This window comes from Thalassophryne amazonica, chromosome 5 (assembly GCF_902500255.1).
Source record: "Thalassophryne amazonica chromosome 5, fThaAma1.1, whole genome shotgun sequence".
Classification (NCBI taxonomy): Eukaryota; Metazoa; Chordata; class Actinopteri; order Batrachoidiformes; family Batrachoididae; genus Thalassophryne; species Thalassophryne amazonica.
In genome coordinates, this window is record NC_047107.1 from 109,792,296 (window position 1) to 109,812,507 (window position 20,212).

Below are 20,212 nucleotides of genomic sequence, written 5' to 3' on the forward strand. Positions count from 1 at the left end.
ATTTTTTTCAAAAACTATATGGATTTCATTCATATGTTTTTACGTCAGACAAGCTTGAACCCTCGTGCACATGCGTGAGTTTTTCCACGCCTGTCGGTGACGTCATTCGCCTGTGAGCACGCCTTGTGGAAGGACTGGTCCCGCCCCCTCATCGGATTGTCATTGTCTGGAAATGGCGGAATGATTTGGACTTTTTTTCCATCAGAATTTTTTCAGAAGCTGTTACAGACTGGCACCTGGAAACCATTTGAAAAATTTATCTGGCTTTCGGTGAAAATTTTACGGGCTTCACAGAGAATAAGGTCTGTTACTACAGCTTTAAGGACAACTTTAAGGACGCTTGGCGCGCCACGCTCCGAGCTGCGACGATGAGGCAGAAAACGCCAGATCATTTCTAAGCTGATGGCTGTGTGAATACGAGACCGTCGTGTGCACTTTCTCTGGTTATCACAAGAGCTGGACATCAGCCATTTTCCGGGAGATTTCACTTTTATCAAGAGATTTTGTCATGGAAAGCCGCGCAGAGGCTTCGCACGTCAGGACCGATTCGCTGTTTGAGCGAGACAAAGAACACCTCCGTTTCGGCGTGTCATGGGACAAGTTGGGACATACCTATCTCGGCTTTCAATGCTTACCAGTCCAGTAAGTAGCAGAGAAATTGTGGAGATCTGGGCATGTCCTAACTTGTCCCATGACACGCCGAAACGGAGGTGTTCTTTGTCTCGCTCAAACAGCGAATCGGTCCTGACGTGCGAAGCCTCCGCGCGGCTTTCCATGACAAAATCTCTTGTTAAAAGTGAAATCTGCCGGAAAATGGCTGATGTCCAGCTCTTGTGATAACCAGAGAAAGTGCACACGACGGTCTCGTATCCACAGAGCCATCAGCTTAGAAATGATCTGACGTTTTCTGCCTCGTTGTCGCAGCTCGGAGCGCAGCATGCCATGCGCCATTGTGGGCTGTCCTTAAAGCTGTAGTAACAGTCCTTAATCTCTGTGAAGCCCGTAAAATTTTCACCGAAAAACAACCGAATCTTCGAAATGGTTTCCAGCTGGTTGTCTGGCAGAGCTCCTGAAAAAAATTTCATGGAACAAAGCGGCAGTAGCTCAGCTGTTTGCTGAGAATGAAAATCCGAAGAGGGGGCGGGAACACTCCTTCCACAAGGCGTGCTCACAGGCAATGACGTCACCGACAGGCGTGGAAAAACTCACGCATGCGCAGGAGGGTTCATGCTTGTCTGACGTAAAAACATATGAATGAAATCCATATAGTTTTTGAAAAAAATAAAAAGGTACGATACTTTATTGACAGACCTCGTATTCACATCTATTTGCACAGCATGATGGAACACTCTGATTTGTTGCCTGGCACGCAGACATACACCATAAAATTTTTACATACTGCCTTGAACGCAACGTGAGCACAACACCTGCCTATAATCACCTACTTCACTTCACTTTGCAGTCAATCACATAGCCACTGATTCACGACAGACTAAGGACTGCCCACAGAGGGTCGGCCCAGACTCAGGAATAAAAGTTAGTGCAGAAGAAAAATCTTGGCTGTTTGTCCCAACGTTACATGTGGTTCATTCAAAGACCCCAGCGCTGCTAGATGAATCTCTGTTTCAGTGTAGGCACCTTTCAATACAACATCTACACTTTGAAGTCCGTTTCCTGTCCAGTTCTTTTTGAGATCACTCACCACATAAAATAACCTAACAAGTTAAGGTCACGTACATACGTCATACGATAAATCGATGTAGTAATTATGGTGACAGGCCTAGTTCACATCAGCAAGAAGTTCTTGCCAAAACCTTAAAAGCTCACTGACTCCATATACAAGTGGGAAAACTGTCATTCAGCGGCAGAAGAAAGAATAATCAAGCAAGCATAATGCACTTCATATGCATTGAGCTGCTGTATAATGAACAACACATTTTTATGAACTATTCTGCGCTAACAGTAGTCGTGATATGAATCATTGTTGCATGGTAGTTAATAAACACGAAACAGTGGCCTTAGTGGCAACCAAGACCCTGCGATTAGCAACAAGGCTTCATAAATCACAAACGAAAGGCCTACTTTACATGTGCCTGCAGGAACAAGCTCAGACATGCCCCACTGTGTCAACATTCACAACTAATAATATATCATAGAATAACTACAAATTTTAGGGATGACATGGTACACACAAGAAAAAAAATCATGGTTCTGTATGTATTGTGAACTTGATGTCATGGTTTGTTATGTTTTCGGTACAGTGGAATTGAGAAACATGACATTAAAGTGTTTCTTTTATTATTTTGTATGAAAGAGGGGAAACATCGGAATGGAGCTCTACAATTTTTACCTAAGGTGTTTCTTATTGCTTTGGCCAAGTCTGAATTGTTAGCAAGAGGCTGCTTAAGCAGACCACAGTGCTCGGTTTGCACTGCACTCACCTTTTTCTTGTACTAATAACAACAATAAATTTATTTTTATAGCAGTTTTAGCAGAAAAATTTACAAAGTGCTTAACGTAATAAAACAGCAAATATAGCTCAAGCCAACGATAAAACTAATGAGGAACCAAAGGAAATAAACAAATTTTAAGATTTACTTTCAAAGATCCAACAAAAACAGATTTTCTTCTTTTTAACCCTGGGACTTGTACAAGAAGGCACATAAAGTTCAAGTCAAGACTCAAGCAGAAGATTTCTAAACCAGAATGGCGTTCACTTGATGTAAAACCAGCACCATACCCAACCACAAGTGACCAAAGCTGGCATATAGCGTTCATCTGGTCCATGTCTTTCTCCATCATCGTAATTATTAAATTAGCAACTGTAGTGTTGCCAAACAGCAGAGGCTGCCCCATGCACATGGGTTGAAATAACAGCATCTAGTCTGTTGCTAAAGTTGCTTGTTGGAAACGCGGAGTTACAAAGTGTCGCTGTATTCATTTGTTCCATATGCGTGCCAAACTGAAAGGCTTGCACTGAAATTTTTTGCTACAATTACATGTGTTCAACAGCATAAATTATCTTAAAAGATGCTAATATACAGTGGGGAAAATAAATATTTGACCCCCTGTCAGTTTTGCAGGTTTTCCCACCTACAAAGAATGGAGAGGTCTGTAATTTTTATCATAGGTACACTTCAACTGTGAGACACAGAATCTAAAAAAAAAATCCAGAAAATCACATTGTATTATTTTTAAATTCCAAAAAGCTTGATTCTAAAAAGCTCTATTCTGGTCTCATCTGACCACCACTGACCTCATCTCTCCCATGCCTCCTCTGGATCATCCAGATGGTCACTGGTGAACTTCAAACGGGCCTGGACATGTGCTGGCTTGAGCAGGGGGACCTTGCTGCCCTGCACTATTTTAAAGTCTTTGTGACTGTGGTCACAGCTCTCTTCAGGTCATTGATCAGGTCCTCCTGTGTAGTTCTGAGCTTTCTCAGAATCATCCTTACCCCACAAAGTGAGATCTTGCATGGAGTCTCAGACCGAGGGAGATTGACAGTCATCTTGTGTTTCTTCCACTTTCTAATAAATAATCATAACAGTTGTTGTCTTCTACCAAGCTGCTTGCCTGTTGTCCTGTAGCCCATCCCAGTCTTGTGCAGGTCTACAGTTTTGTCCCTGGTGTCCTTAGACAGCTCTTTGGTCTTGGCTATTGTGGACAGGTTGGAATGTGATTGATTGAGTGTGTGAACAAGTGTCTTTTATACAGGTTCACACAGGTGCAGTTAATACAAGTAAAGAGTGCAGAATAAGAGGGCTTCTTAAAGAAAAATTAACAGGTCTGTGTTCCAGAATTCTTGCTGGTTGGTAGGGGGTCAAATACTTATTTTCCCCACTGTAGCTCAAAATAAAAGCCTTACTTGTATCTAGCAGAATCCAAAATTACAGCCTGGAATATGCAGTAGTTTAAACGTAGTTACTTATGGAAAATTGGTGGACTCACTCACTCACTCATTCATTCATGCCCAAGCACACCCTGCTAATGACCAATAATTTCAGGCAGATCTTCCTGAAATGATTTTGATTTTGACCCTGTAACCATTTATGACATCCACCACTAGATGGCAAAATGTGAAGTTACACTTGAGTGGCAGCTTGGTTTTCAATGGCTCATCAATAACGTATCAATATTTCATGATTGAAATTCAAAAGATGCTGCAAATTGTAATCAGTTGACCTTCATACTGTTACGCAGTGTCATACAAAATTCAAATGTCTAATGTGCATTTGTTTTTGAGTTACTGTTTAAAATAAAAATTCTCCATAGGTTGTGATAGGGTTTATAGTACTGCCCTTCTGTACACGTGTGATGTGTGAGGCCAGTGGGCGGGGTTGGGGGGTGGGAGCAGGGGGGCAAGGTGGGTCGGTTAAAAGGTTAACGTGAATATTGATATTAAAACCGCACTGCTTCATCATGTCTGTGTCAGCGAGTGAAACGCTCCTTAAAGGTCATCCCTGTTCTCCTCTCTCTCCCCACAGAGTTCCACTCACTCGCTGTCAGGCCGCGGCTACTCGGTAAGTGACATTTTCATGCTTCATAGCTTTATGGCAGAATTACAATCTCCAACGACCCGCTTTATGGCCCCGGCGCTCGACATTTTAATTATGTTAAATAGAGTAATGGAGAAATCATGATATTAGGAACATTAATTCTGGCTGACTGACTGATTAAATTGCACGAAGGTGTCCTGCGCTACCTTGGCGAAAAGAGCCTTGTTTTATTGGCATCGATCAGCGCCATTCACCAGCACTGCAATTTGCCTGTCAAGAGTTTTATGTCTTCCTCCGCTGACAGTCAGTGGCGGATCCTTTTGCTCACACGTTTGAAAATATGCTTGAAAGCCTTTTTAAGGGTGCCGCACACACACGGTGGGTAGTGATACAGTTTGCTGCTGCCATACAAACACGTGTATACAGTAAGATTCATAGCTGTTAAAACGTTTTGCGATTTACCAGAAACAGTTTTCTGAATATTAATAGGAGTCAAGGTGATGCTTTTTTAAGGTGAAGTGCTGCTGAAGGTAAATGTGCCCAAGAGGAATATTTAGCGACACCTTACAAACTGTCAAATTTACATCATCTCACAACTATTTTCGTCCCTTGAAAGCATGTGTTGTCTTGCCCCGGTGCATCTCGGAACCACGGAAGTTGTGCCGCTCCCGTCCTATTGTGTCATCGATGTGCCTTGTCTCCGGGTGAGAGAGACAGCGGTCGTCCTTTAATGTCCTTTACTCTTGAGAGGCGCGCTTTAAAGTGTGCTACTTTTAGCCAGTGAGTGGCATATGGCAGTTCTTGTTGCAGCTGGGAAGCAATCATCCCGACAAACACAACACCTATAAATGGTTTGTCATCGTTAATCTGCCTCAAAGGACCATAGCTATGGCGCTGAACAAAGCTCAGCTTAAAACACAACACATTGATCTCTGTGCCCATCTTTCTTCTTTTTTTTATTTTTCTTTTTTTTTTTTCCTTTTTTTAATAGAACATGTCACATTGATATTCCCCAGTGGCGGCGTACTCACAGATGGATGAAAACAAACAAGACCTTCCAAAAAAGCTGATGGAGCCCTTTGGATCATGCTGTCAGTTTGAGTCGGGAGAGAACGAGGCCTTCTCTTTATTTGAAAGGAAGGCGGCGGGAGTCAGAGTGAGAGTGCGGGGGGGGGGGGGGGGTGGGGGGGGATTGGTGGCGCAGGAATGGAGGTGCAGTGGGGTTGATGGGAATTGTGAAAGCAGAGAATCATCCAGCAGCACAGCGAGGAAGTTTCACGTTAGCTAGCTCCCCGTCTGGTTGTCTGCGCGAACTGTGTGCAGCATTCGTCGCCTCTGGGTGCCTCCTGGGGACTGACTGACTCTGACTCTTAATCTCCTCTACTGCCAGGCCAGCTTGATTCCTCAGGTCTCCTTATCCGCACACGCCCCGGGCTCCACAGTGTGAGGGTGTTTAAGGGGGTCATGTTAGGAGGCCAGGAAGCTGTCAGGCAGAGGTTGAGTGGGTACGGGAGGAGAGCGAGGAGAAGGCCAGGGGCTTTTTAAAGTGCAGCAGGAAGGTGGAGGCTGCGTACGCAGGCGGAGGGATGATTTGTGTTTGTTGGAGGGCCGAAGCTCGGAAGCCTCGGCGGCACCACTGAGTGCACGGACCGGGCTCTGGCTGGCTTCTGGCGCTGATCAGCATCAACAGCTCTGCCTCCCCACAAGTAATAAAAAAAATAAAACTCATGCTGTGGGAACGTGGCTGTTATCTGTCACGAAGCAGGGAGAAAAAAAAATAACACAATCTCTGCAGACAGTTTGTTTTCCATTACTGTGGGATATAACATCGCTTCTTGTGTTTACTTCCGTATTCAATCCAATTTCAATTCACTTTATTTATACAGCACCAAATCACAGTGTTAGTCATCTCAGAGCATTATACGCGGTGCGTAAGGTCGAGACCCGACCCAACCCACTGAGCTTGCACATTGGCGACAGTAGCATTTGTGTGTGTTGGTTTTAGTTCCGCATTTGAATTGTTCACTCAGAAATGATTCAGTGCCATGCTCATTAAAAATATTAAATAGTCATCACGTCGGTTAGGTCATTTTAGGTCACTGATTAATTGAAAAAAACAAGACAAAACAATAATTAATAATTAAAAATTAACTACATATCATGTTTATAAATTTTATATATATTTTGATGGCAAAGGACCATGTGCAAGGACTTAAATATTTCAATAAAAATACCATTATTTTCTACTGTGGTTATAGAAGTTACAGTAGATAAATTATATGTGGGAACTTTAAATCTAAAAAGAAGTTAATTGGGTGTTATGTTTTTTCCTCAGAAATATTTAGGTTCAGTGCTATATCAACAGCACTGACAAACTTATTATTATTGAGAGCATAAAAAAATACATAATGCATTTATTTCATCCAGGCATGTCAACCAGTCCCAGAAAACGTAGTTGCTTAAATGTGAAAAGCAAGTAAAGTGTTACAGTTAACTAACTATATGTTATGTTTCCCATTTAAAGAGCGAGGTTTTTTGTGGATCTGTCTCATTATAAACCAGCGGTGGCTGGCGGCATTGATTTTCAAGAGGGTGACTTTTTATTTGCTGCAGGGCTGCATTACTTTTCACAAGGTGTACCTAATAAACTCTAGCACTCTCTTTCTCTCTTCCCCTTGCTCTCTTTCTCACGCACACAGGATGACAATAATTAATGTATTTAACACTCATGGTGTTGAAATGCCATAAACTGCCTTTCACAGCGTGTTGTTATTACTCTGTTAGTCTATATGTTAGTCTATATAGGAGCACATCGAATGCAGGTGGACTGTGGAAATGCTTTTAAAAAAATCACCTTTTGATGAAGCTGATGACGTTTGATTAAGTTGTCACATGCTGCTAACCATCGGCATCTTGTTTTGAAGTCAGCCTACAAGAACATTCAAAGCTTCGATTCAAAGCTTTGAAAACTTTAGAGTGTTTCAGTTGCATTATTTGCTTTGAATTATGTGATATCCTATCTTGGTATCTCACAGTATTGAGCAATAACTAGGTATCGTAGCTTAGTTAGTCTACAATTGGCTTCTTGTTTTGAATTCAGCCAGCTAAACTTTTCGAAGCTTTCAAAGCTTCGAAGCGCGCATTAATATTGTGAAGAATGTTTTGCACGGATCTTAACTTTTCTGTACAATTGTAAGCACATAATTTCTAAGTAAAGCATATATATATGAAGTACTGAAAAAATGATGACTAACAACAGATTACAACCACTACATTAGCTTGTGGCATGCACTTGTCAAGGTTGCCAGGGCAGGAGGTAGGGGCAGACAAAGTATAATGATGCCACAACAAAATGCTGCATGGGCTACACTGTCTCATTTCAGAATGGTTTGTTTTTGGCCTCTGCTCTGACTGAAGTGCTGAAGCCTGGAGTTTTGTGGGACACAGCCTATAGAAGGGTGCAAGCCCTGAATTGGGACACTGCCAGGGAAATATTGATTGTGTAGCATAACCCGTTTTCATTGTAACAATTGCATTCACAGTTAGCCAACAGCATTAGTGTGGTAGTTAGTTAGTTAGTTGTAGTAATTATTTAGTGGTACATTGTGTGACAGTGGTGAGATGAGCAGTAGGAATGACTGACTCATTCGAGGTGGAGCTGGGATTACACCAAGGATCAGCTCTGAGTCCTTTCTTTTTCACAACGGTGATGGACAGGTTGAAGGATGAGTTCAGATAGAAGTCTCCATGGATGCATTCTATACTCAACAAAAATATAAACGCAACACTTTTGGTTTTGCTCCCATTTTGTATGAGATGAACTCAAAGATCTAAAACTTTTTCCACATACACAATATCACCATTTCCCTCAAATATTGTTCACAAACCAGTCCTAAATCTGTGATAGTGAGCACTTCTCCTTTGCTGAGATAATCCATCCCACCTCACAGGTGTGCCATACCAAGATGCTGATTAGACACCATGATTAGTGCACAGGTGTGCCTTAGACTGCCCACAATAAAAGGCCACTCTGAAAGGTGCAGTTTTATCACACAGCACAATGCCACAGATGTCGCAAGATTTGAGGGAGCGTGCAATTGGCATGCTGACAGCAGGAATGTCAACCAGAGCTGTTGCTCGTGTATTGAATGTTCATGTCTCTACCATAAGCCGTCTCCAAAGGCGTTTCAGAGAATTTGGCAGTACATCCAACCAGCCTCATAACCGCAGACCACGTGTAACCACACCAGCCCAGGACCTCCACATCCAGCATGTTCACCTCCACTCGGACAGCTGCTGAAACAATCGGTTTGCATAACCAAAGAATTTCTGCACAAACTGTCAGAAACCGTCTCAGGGAAGCTCGTCTGCATGCTCGTCATCCTCATCTGGGTCTCGACCTGACTCCAGTTCGTCGTCGTAACCGACTTGAGTGGGCAAATGCTCACATTCGCTGGCGTTTGGCACGTTGGAGAGGTGTTCTCTTCAACTTTATGTGAAAGAGATGTGTTGCACTGCATGAGGCAAATGGTGGTCACACCAGATACTGACTGGTATCCCCCCCGATAAAACAAAACTGCACCTTTCAGAGTGGCCTTTTATTGTGGACAGTCTAAGGCACACCTGTGCACTAATCATGGTGTCTAATCAGCATCTTGATATGGCACACCTGTGAGGTGGGATGGATTATCTCAGCAAAGGAGAAGTGCTCACTATCACAGATTTAGACTGGTTTGTGAACAATATTTGAGGGAAATGGTGATATTGTGTATGTGAAAAAAGTTTTAGATCTTTGAGTTCATCTCATACAAAATGGGAGCAAAACCAAAAGTGTTGCATTTATATTTTTGTTGAGTGTAATTAATCTCCATGGACTATGATGTTTGCAGATGACATTTTGATCTATAGTAAGAGTAGAGAACATGTTGAGTCTAGCCTGGAGAGGTGGAGATATGCTCTGGAGAGAAGGGGAATGAAAGCCATGAGGAGCTAGACTGAGTACATGTGTGTGAATGAGAAGGAGCCCAGTGGAATAGTGCAGTTACAAGGAGTAGAAGTGGTCAACTCATCTACTCATAGAAGTGGTCAACTCATCTACTCATGTAGATGAGTTTAAATACTTGGGGTCAACTGTTCAATGTAATGGAGAGTGTGGTAGAGAGGTGAAGAAGAAAGTGCAGGCAGGGTGGAGTGGGTGGAGAAAGGTGGCAGGAGTAATTTATGGCTGAAGAATATTTGCAAGTGTGAAGGGGAAAGTTTACAAGACAGTCGTGAGGCCAGCTATATTGTACAGCTTAGAGACGGTGGAACTAACAAAAAGACAGGAGTCAGAGCTGAAGATGTTGCGATTCTTTTTGGGAGTTAGGAGGACGGACAGCATTAGGGCTGAAAATATCAGAGGGACAGCTCAGGTGGGACTGTTTGGAGACACAGTCAGAGAGGCGAGATTGAGTTGGTTTGGACATGTGCAGAGGAGGGACCCAGGATATATAGGGAAAAGGATGCTGAGGATGGAGCCACCAGGCAGGAGGAGAACAGGGAGGCCAAAGAAGAGGTTTATGGATGTGCTGAGAGAGGACATACAGGTGCTTAGTGAGACAGGGGAAGTTACAGAGGACAGGGTGAGATGGAAACAATTGATCTGCTGTGACCACCCCTAACGGGAGCAGCCAAAAGAAGAAGATGACAGTTAGCTGACAGCTAACATCTTGATTCTGTCTGTCAAGTCACCATGTCACATTTTTGATTTACTATTTGAACTGAAGACTGTGGAAAGACTGAGCCTGACTGGGATAAGCTCTTAACTCAGTGGCACAGCGCATTCTGTGACCAAACGTACCAACAATCAACAGTGTTGACACTCTAAATTGTTGGTACGTCTCACAAACAGATTCGAAAATTTGTATTCAGAAATATCCCATAGACAGTGTGATGATGTATCTCTATTTAAAAGCAAGTTAAAATGACCTCTAGTGGCCACGTTGACCCTACGATTCACAACAAGGCTTCACAAGCAAATTGATAGATCTATATAAATATATTTTAATTACGTAGCTCCTTAGCTTATGCTAACTAACAGTGATTGTGAAATGTGCCATTTGAATCAAATTTGCTTCTTGTTACATGTAGCAGTATCACCATGTTTCAAAAATAAATGTGCCTTATAGATTGGTGTGATTCATATATGTTTTTCCTCTTCATGACTACTTTACTCTGTGTGACTTATAATCTGTAAAAAAAAAAACAGTACTTCCTGTTTGACACTTTAAGGTGATACTTTCATCGCCTCACTATATGCAGCGGATTTCAACACCAGTGGTGTGACTCTGAGGCTGATATTTTTTTGTCTTGGCATCTATTACAAAATGACATTTCACTGTGAACTGTGAAGTCTATATTTAAGTTATGTCTATATCTGGACATTGGGGAGTTTTTGATATCTTCGTGGTCTACCATTGGAGTTGAAAGTACATAACGAGTATGAGCTTTTTTGCACTTTTTTGTCTTTCAGTTTTGATTTGAAGGTGAATACAACCAAATTGGGTGCATGAAGTGTGAATTACAGCACTTTTGTCTGTGATCTCACATTTTTAAGGAATCAGAAGTAACTGGACAGCTGCCTGTTCATCTGTTTCACAGCCCAGTGTTTGTATTTTTTCATTATTTCACTAACAAGTCAGAATATAAAATGTTAAGGGCTCTATCTTGACAATCTCTGGCACACAGTCTATGGTACATAGTTAAGTGCATTTGGTTGGTGTCCAACTTAACTTTGTGATTTACAGATTGTGGAATCTGAGGGTGCTCAGCACAGATGGGCTGTATTGATTCAGTTACTACTGGCATTCCTCAGGGATGCGTTCTGGTTCCTATGTGGTTTAGTGGTTGCATGAGCTAGATGTTGGGTTGGGTTGTGGAAATCTTGTCATTCAATCATTTTCTATACCTGCTTACTCCAGTCAAGCATTACAGGGCGGCTGGAGTCTATCCCAGCACTCATAGAGCATTAGGCGGGGTTCACCCTTGACCGGACGCCAGTCTGTTGCAGGGCCATATACAGAAGGACAAACACATTCACACATGCACACACACCTATGGTCAACTTTATAGTCACCACTTCACTTAACCTGCAAGTATTTGAAAGGGGGAGGAAGCTGGAGCAACTCAGAGGGAACCCAAGTGAACACGTGGAGAACATACAAACTCCACACAGAAAGGACCAGGTGGGAAGCGATCCCACAACCTTCTTTCTGCGAGGCAACAGTGCTAACAACTAAGGCACTGGGCTACTTATCTTATACAATGAGATAAATAATCAATGAATGCAGCATACAACCACCAATCAAATGACAAGGTTCTGTTTAGCTGTTATATGACTAGCAGTGACTGTTGTACTGTGATCTGTGCTGCTTTGCAGCGGGTGGAAGGTAGGGCTCTTTTAGTTGAAGTGTTAGCTATCGTTTTGAGTTCAGTTGGACGAATACAAGGTAACCAGTGTTACGTCGAACAGTTCAGCAATAAAAACCTGTTTACTGAAGCCTCTAATATCTATCTGCAACATGCCAAATCTGGCAGACGGCCTTAAGGTGCTCACCTCATCCAAACACACTGTTGTTTTTATTCAGTTTATGTAAGTCTATCTGATATCCTTCCTCCCATCCTCCACCTCCCCTTCTGGGGTTGAGCCTAATCTCTGCACCGTTGAGTCCAGCAGTGATATGTAGCAGCAGGACTGAGACCCACTATCTCTCGTTCTCTGTCCCTCTCTGTGGAAGACTGGATATGGAATTGTTTATCAGGCCGACTCTTTCCGGTTTGCCTTGTGCAGGCTTCATTATAGCCTCGGCTATGTTTGGGAGACAATATCTGCGCCTTGTTTCCTGCACCGCTACCTGCTTGTTGTTCCAGTGGAGATTTGCCCAGGCTCCAGCGATTTATCATCCTCTCAGGGGCTCCTTGATAAAGAACCCAACATCCCCTCCTGCGCCTGAGAGATATGGGCTGCAAGAGACTGAGAAAATGTCAGAAAATCTCACCGCAACTATCTGCCCATCCTGCCACTGCCCCTGGGCGAGATATATAGAGGAGGAGATGTTTTAGCTAAACGAAGAAGACAGCACACCTCCCTTTTCCTTCAGATGAAGTGATTGAGCTTCAGCCCCCGCCCCTCGCCGGCTTTTTGAAAGCACCCAGGGCCAAGCTGTGGCTCATGTTTTCACGGGCGGTAAAAGCATCGAGCTTTGTGTGTGACAGTATAATCTGGCTGGTCTGTTTTGGGTGAGTTTATCTCCGATGTCAGGGAGTAAAACCTGAGCCGCCGTGTTTGGTTTGAGCCGGAGCGCTTGGAGCTCGCAGACACACCCATTCTTCATTTGGCTGCTCAGGCTGTCGTAATCATGTTTAACGCTAAATGAGTCTCCACTCTAAACAGAGCCGTCTCGCACTCATTTGTGCATCCTTAAACGAGCCTGGTTTTAATTGATTTGGCATTTGCGACCTCCGCATTGTCGCAAACACGTTTCCCCGTGTGAGTGACGAGGCTTTTTACAAGATCCTTATCGAATACGAGGATTATGTCACTTAATTATAACAGAAGCCATTAAAAGCTTCATGCTTTATTTAACAAAATGACACAGATTCGCTGGATTAAATGCTAAACACAGCAATTGAGGGGAAATTGAGTGTAAATTATACCTTTATACTTTGTGTTGCACGGCAGCATTGACGTTTCAGAGAGTTTGACGAGAAAGCTGTTGCTTATTACGCTGTGTGTCGAAGTGGCGATAACGGTATTGTTTTCACTGGAGTGTGCATGTGTGTGTGTGTGTGTGTGTGTGTGTGTGTGTGTGTGTGTGTGTGTGTGTGTGTGTGTGTGTGTGTGTGGACAAGATAACTCAAAAATGACAGGTTTGATTTCCTTCATACTTAGACGGAATATTACTTGGATGGATATTTGGAGGTGATTACATTTTGGAGTAGCTCTGTCAAAGGTGAATTTCAAGGAAAACATGGTCTGGAAAACACGTTTTTGTATGTCTCACCTCCCAAGATGCTTAGATGTGTCAAATGGTGGGAATATTATTTGTTTATGCTTGAATAGGTATCTAGAAGTGATAAGATTTTGTAGTAGTTTGGTCAAAGGTTAAGGAAACCATGGTCCAAAAAAAAAACACCTTAATTTGTATATTTGTGTTTATCAACAACCAAGATGCCTAGAAGGATCAAACATGGTGGGAATATTACTTGGATAGATATCTAGAGGTGATTAGACTTTGAAGGAGTTTATTCAAAATTCAATGAAAACATATGCAAAAAACAAAACAAAACACCTTTATTAGTATAAAGGTGGTGGCCAAGTAGTTAGTGTGCTTGGTTTTAGTGTAGAAAGTTCATGGTTCAAACCCCACCCCTGCCACATTTCTCCATGTAACGTGGAGTTGTGTCAGGAAGGACATCCGGTGTAAAACTTGTGTCAAATCAACATGCAGATCCACCTTGGATCTGCTGTATCGACACTGAGTGAAAACGAGGGAGCAACCGAAGGGACTTATAAGACGCCTAGGTGGATGATGTTGAGCATATATTGATCTGCAGTGTATTTGTGTTTGATTTGTACGAATGATTTCACAATGAAGTCACACAGAAGACATAGATAGTCAAACACACCAATACAGACATATGCATATTAACTTTACATTGATATCAAGGTTAGGCATCAGCCCACTGATACCTTTCTTTTCCTCTGTGTGAAACCTCTCATTCCTCTCTGGCTCTGTCTGTCTGCCACTTGCTCTGCTTCCCTTTTTGGTGGGAGTGTGTAGCTGTCTCCGTGCCACTAGCTCCACACATGGGGAAAATTAGTGAAGGAAACCAATAGCCCAGCAGGAGTGGGCTGGAACCCTGACATTGTGCTGGCCTTGGGGTGTGGCGCTGCCTGTCAGGGGCTTCTCTATGAGGGCCGTCTGCCTTGAAAAACCTATTTGTTTATCCCCGTGTGCGGTCCGGCTTCAGATCCCGGGCCTCGCTGCTCTCTGCGCACCAGGGACCTAGGCTGTTGCTGCTAGCAACAGATAAAAATTGCTGTTAAGCACAGCAGGGCCCACAACACATCAATCAACAGGTCTACAGATAAAGGCTCTGGGCTTCAGGGGCCCCAGCTGAATGGCACTGCTGAAAATCCTTTTCCAGTGGCTGAGCACACACGGCTTTGGTGCTGCAGACCTGCTATCACTCAGAGTCGAGGAAGGAAAGTTCATTTTCAGCAATGCAGCTCAGGTCTCCTTCTAATGGAGATGCATTGGAATGGCGCCTGCACAAAGGGGGCTCTGGGAGAGGTCATTTGAATAAACGGGCGACGCTATGAATTAGTGTTGACCTAAAAAAAAAAAAAAATCTACCCGAGTATAGTTTTTCTAAATTAACACATAATTGCTTTTGCCACTCGGCTTTGCTCTGAAGGCTGCTTAAGAGCTGCGGCGTTCAGCTTCGCCGCACTGCGCATCGCCCCTTCGTTAGGACTGAATTGAGATCAACGATTGGAAACGGCTGCATGCTGCACCCCGAAGGCCCAGACTGGTATTATTTCGCATATTATTACCTCTAGAGGTGATTTTAGTGGTTCATTTGCCTGTCATCACTCTTAAAGCAAATGTATGGCGATGACTTTAGTGCAGGCTAATGAAAAAGAACAATACTGATTGTTTCTTGTGTTGAATGGAGTTAATGTATTCCCAGATGAAGATCTCCATCGCTGGAGTTACTCCAAATGAACCACTGGCTCTCATGGGTAAAGGCATTAGTTGTCGTCCCCCCCCTCCCCCGAGCCCAGCCTTGATTAGCATCATTCCCGGTTTGTCCTGGATGTACTGTCCCCTAACTCACATTTGCCCCACTTTAAACAAATAGCCCCATAATGTAGCAATCAAACAAAGCTCCAAGGATTTGTTTACTGCAGGCTTTCTCCCCATTAAGTTTCACGGACACTGTACACAAATAAAGTGGTAATTCCACTTTATCATATGTTACATATACCACAATCAAGCTGCAATTACATGCTCCTTCCATTTGTAAGCGTTCCCAACGCCGGCGCGGATGTTTTAATGAGGGCTGTAATGAACGCTCAGGGTGTTTGGCAAGTCTCCGAGATGTTGCCGAGGCTTTTATGGCTCCCCATTATAACGTACAATTTGCATCAGCAAATTACAATGCTCGATATCATTATCCAGCACCGAGGCCCGATCATAAATTAGAGCTCCAATTACAAACATCTATCTGCGAACAGGGAGCGACTAGCATGGCAGCAGACCAGAAGCAGGCAGGAGGGAGAAACGGTCTCCCGCGGGTTGTGGGATGAGACTTACACGGAGATGTGATGTTCTCGTAAACCGCCCTTATGGGGAATTCATGCTTCCAAAAGAAATAGATCGTTAAGGGGTGGGGGGGGGGAAGGGGGGAACGTCTGCTTGTTCTGTTTTGGCAGCTCCATATGTCACGTTTCACGCGGCGCTGCACGTTGGACTTTTTTTTTTTGCTATTTTATTCACTTGCCTTCTGCTAAATACAACACCTAGCGCTTTCAGTGGCTAACTATTTCACACTAATTCGAAGCTACGCCAGCCCGTCCATTCGGCTGCACAGTGGAACAGCCTTGTCTATTGTGTCTCAATTCAAGCAGCTGCGTCTCTCTCCATCTCCTGCTGAATGCCGCTGTCTGTCTGCCGCTCCCTTCAGCTTGATTATACACTGGAGGGAACATAATAACTCACAAGGATTTATCATGCTGCAGCTTATTAATTCAGCGCCACAAGTGTAATATTAGTCTGTGTCATTTGAAGAAACGGGCATTGCAACATTGCGTTCGCCCCTTAAGGAATCCTGTGGAAGACATTTTTGTTTGAGGGAAAAAAGAAATCCAAAACAAAACAGTACATATTTCATGAATTGGCTTAATTTCCCCAATGCAGGTTGTTCAGTCATTCTTTTTCTTAAAGAGTCTGAGTGATATGGCAACAGTTGGTCTGTTGGTGTATCTGTGGCCATGGCAGATAGGTCGGGTAAGAACAACATCAGCTAGATTTGCAAGCAAATATTAAGGGTCCAAGCACTCCCTGCACCACTGTGGGTCTAGGCCTGCATTTTGTAGGATGTGCGAGCTCTGAAATTCATAAAAATATGCTTTTCAGCACCATCTACTGGTGTAGATCCACCAAATTTGGCACTTTGGTTCTAACAGAGGCTCATGTCATTCTGTTATCCCATTAATGAGAAAACCCATCATAAATTAAATAGCTGTGCATATGGTCACAGTCAAAGCCAGAAAACCTGCAAACAGGAAACAAAATTGAAAGTTTCTGGTCCAATGTTTCAGAGTCATGAAGCAGAGAACATTTTGACACCAATCTGGCCTTTCTGTGTCGAAAACCCAGAGACTAGTTCACATTGGCCTGTTTTGTATATTTCAGAATTTTGCAAAAAATGTATCAAGGAACAAATGGGCATGGCTTATGCCAGCGGAAGGAGATCATTCCACTGATCGCAACAATATAAAGTTTCCTATGTGTGACTGAAATTACGCAAGTATTAGAAGTTGTTTTTGTCAAAACGCATTTATTATTTATTGCGCCCCCTAGCATTTTTAACCAGACATTTTCTGAATGTGGCTAGTTTGTTCTGTGCTGTACCAAAATCCCAAATTTCATGCTATTTTGTCATCCCATTAATGACAATACCCATTCATTAATTAAATAGCATCACATATGGTCAAGAAACCTGAAAACAAAGTAAAAAAAATCAAGGTTTTCAGTCCAAGTTTTCAGAGCCATGCTTCAGAGAATGTTTTGACACCAATCTGGCCTTTCTGCATCAAAAATCCAGAGACAAGTTTATGTCGGCATATTTTGCATATTTTGCAAATTACAAAAAACCTATTTTAGCAGAAAGAGGCGTGGCCTATACCATTGGAAAGTGCTTAGTCCACCAATCGCAAGAGTATAAAGGTTTCAGATGTATCACTGACAGATCAGTATTTATTAGAAGGTATTTTTTTCAAAGTGATTTTATTATTTATACTGCCACCTAGTGTTTTTAGTGACCATTTTTTATATACAAGCAGTTTGTACTGTGCTCTACACACCATAAACATATTCTGGTGGAAGCTGGCAAATTTGGCAGCATTTGGTCCATCCATTAACAAAAGCGCGTTTTGAGTTGTTTAGGCTGTTCTAAAATTAATTTAAAAATATTAAATAATTTTTTAAAGATGAGATTTACCATCATCCAGCAATTTGTACCTTTGAAATTCAAAGAACACATGCTTTACAGCACCATCTAGTGGCACAATTCCACCAAATATTTGGCACTGCGATTTTAATGCCGCATTCACACCGCACGCCATGCAGTGCCACAAATTTGCATCCTTCGCCTGGCAATTGACGCGCCATCATCGCCCGGTGTGTCGCTCTGCTTGAGCCGCAATCACACCAGATGCCACGCGACGCCACAAAATCATCATTTGCTGCAGGAGCTGCGTCTGGATGACGGCCGCTTTCAGCGGTACTTCCACCTCTCCAGGACCCAGTTTGAGGACCTCCTGTCCCGTTCGTGTGCGCACATGTGAACAATAAAAAAAAAAAATACAAAAAAAACTGGCTGCTGCTGCGGTGCTGCTGCTCGCTCTCCCCTCAAACTCTGTCATAATTGTGTTATAAACCAGTTACCGTTTGTTTTATTATACATCTGTGTAGCTAATAAATAAAATAATCTTCACAGACAATTCGTTCACGCACACACGTGAAAGAAGAAAAAGAAACTGGCTGCTGCCGCTGCTGTGGTGCTGCTGCTCACTCTCCCCTCAAACTCTGTTATAATTGTATTAAATAAAGGACAGAAGGGACATAAGTCCTGCTCACAGGCTGGCTGCCAGAGACAGGACATGTCCACATCAAGTATAAACTCCAGACATCTCCACGTCACTACATATCCAGTCCCTGATTGGTCATCGTGGCGCGACAAGACAAAACAGTTCAGATTTTTCAACTTGGGGAAGAGGGCAACGCGACGTGATATTGCACCACAAACGCACCAGTCACTCAAAATTGCTTCATTTGCGTCGCTTCATTCGCGTCCATCGCATCGCATTGCGTGGCTTGAACTTTTGTGGCACCACAACACGTCCTTCCATAGGGATTACATGGCAACCTGTCGCCGCCGTTGCTCGTGTGTTGTCCGGTGTGAGCATAACAGATAGCACCATAACAGAGTCCATTCATATACCTGAGTGATTTCATGCTCCAAATTAGTTAATGGACTTGGGAGGAGTAGGCAGTTGCAATCTTGGCCTTGATTGCAAGTATTGACCTTTGGGAAATTAGTCCTCACCTGAGAAATTCAGGGATCTACCTACGTGTGTATGGCAAGTTTAATGGAAAACTGAGTAGTAGCCATAGTTGTAGTAGAAGTAGTTGTAGTTGTAGTAGTAGTAGTAGACCCATAGTGTCTCAAGGAGAGGTATTGGTCCTTCCTTTCTGATGCTGTTGGACTGTACAGACTGCACTAAGTGTATGTATTTACTTACTATATATATATTGCAGGTCACCAACTGTGCAATACTTGTGTTAAATCCGTTTTACTGTACACACACTGGACTCACCTTACCTACTGGATATACCACATTTTATGTTTTTTTACTAGTTTGGGAGGTCCTGCAATGTATGGTGTGCCTTTGTTTTTCCTCTTCAAGAGGCATTTTTTGATAGACACAACTTAATACTCAGATGTGACTTATATTATACAGTACTGTATTTGTGTCCCTCTATATAGTATTTATTTATTTATTGTTCATTCTGTTGTATTTGCCTCTGATTTTCACACTTTGCCCTATGATCGCACAATTCTATTATCACTGTCACTATCACTATTTATATTATATCACTATATATTATAGTCATGCAGGACTAATAAAGGAATATCTTATGGTAAATGGTAAATGGACTGCATTTATATAGCGCTTTTCCATCTGCATCAGACGCTCAAAGCGCTTTACAATAATGCCTCACATTCACCCCGATGTCAGGGTGCTGCCATACAAGGCGCGCACTACACACCGGGAGCAACTAGGGGATTAAGGATCTTGCCCAAGGGCCTTTAGTGATTTTCCGGTCATGCTGGGATTTTAACCGAGGATCCTCTGGCCTCAAGCCCAACGCTTAACCACTAGACCATCACCTCCCCCCCAAAAAATAAACAAGTTAAACATAAAATAAATAATAGTCCTGTTACAAACATAAAACAGAAAAAATAAATAAGTAAACATTTGGACCTTTGGCCCCGCGGACCTTTGCCAAAACTAACCCTGTAAGGGCACTTCAGCATAGACCACCATCCAGTTTTATTTAAGTAAAAAAAAAAGAAAAACCCTGACATATTTTTTATGAGATAGTTTAGTTCCCTGACGCATGTTGTTCAGTCGAGTTTTGTCGTGAAGCGTCTCTCTCTCTCTCGCTCTCTCTCTTTGATATGTCGATAGTTGTTGTGTTGGGAAACAAACAGCAGCGTACCTGTGACGGCTGTGTTGCCTGTAATCCACGACCTGTGGCCAAATCTCATGTGGGAGGGGTAGAACAAACGGCGTACACGGCAGATCGCCGCAGGCGCCAAAGAGAAACCACCTCTACTGATGAGACAAAAGGCCTGCAGGTCTCCCGCAAACTCACAGG

General features: G+C 43.0%; 1 protein-coding gene across 1 annotated transcript in view; it reads left to right on the plus strand.

Annotated features, from left to right (window-relative positions):
- Positions 1-20,212, plus strand: part of fbrsl1 (fibrosin-like 1) — a 744,464-nt gene that overhangs the window by 374,326 nt on the left and 349,926 nt on the right. Inside the window, 1 exon segment of the mRNA XM_034171080.1 lies at positions 4,488-4,523. Coding sequence (XP_034026971.1) covers positions 4,488-4,523 — 36 coding nt within the window.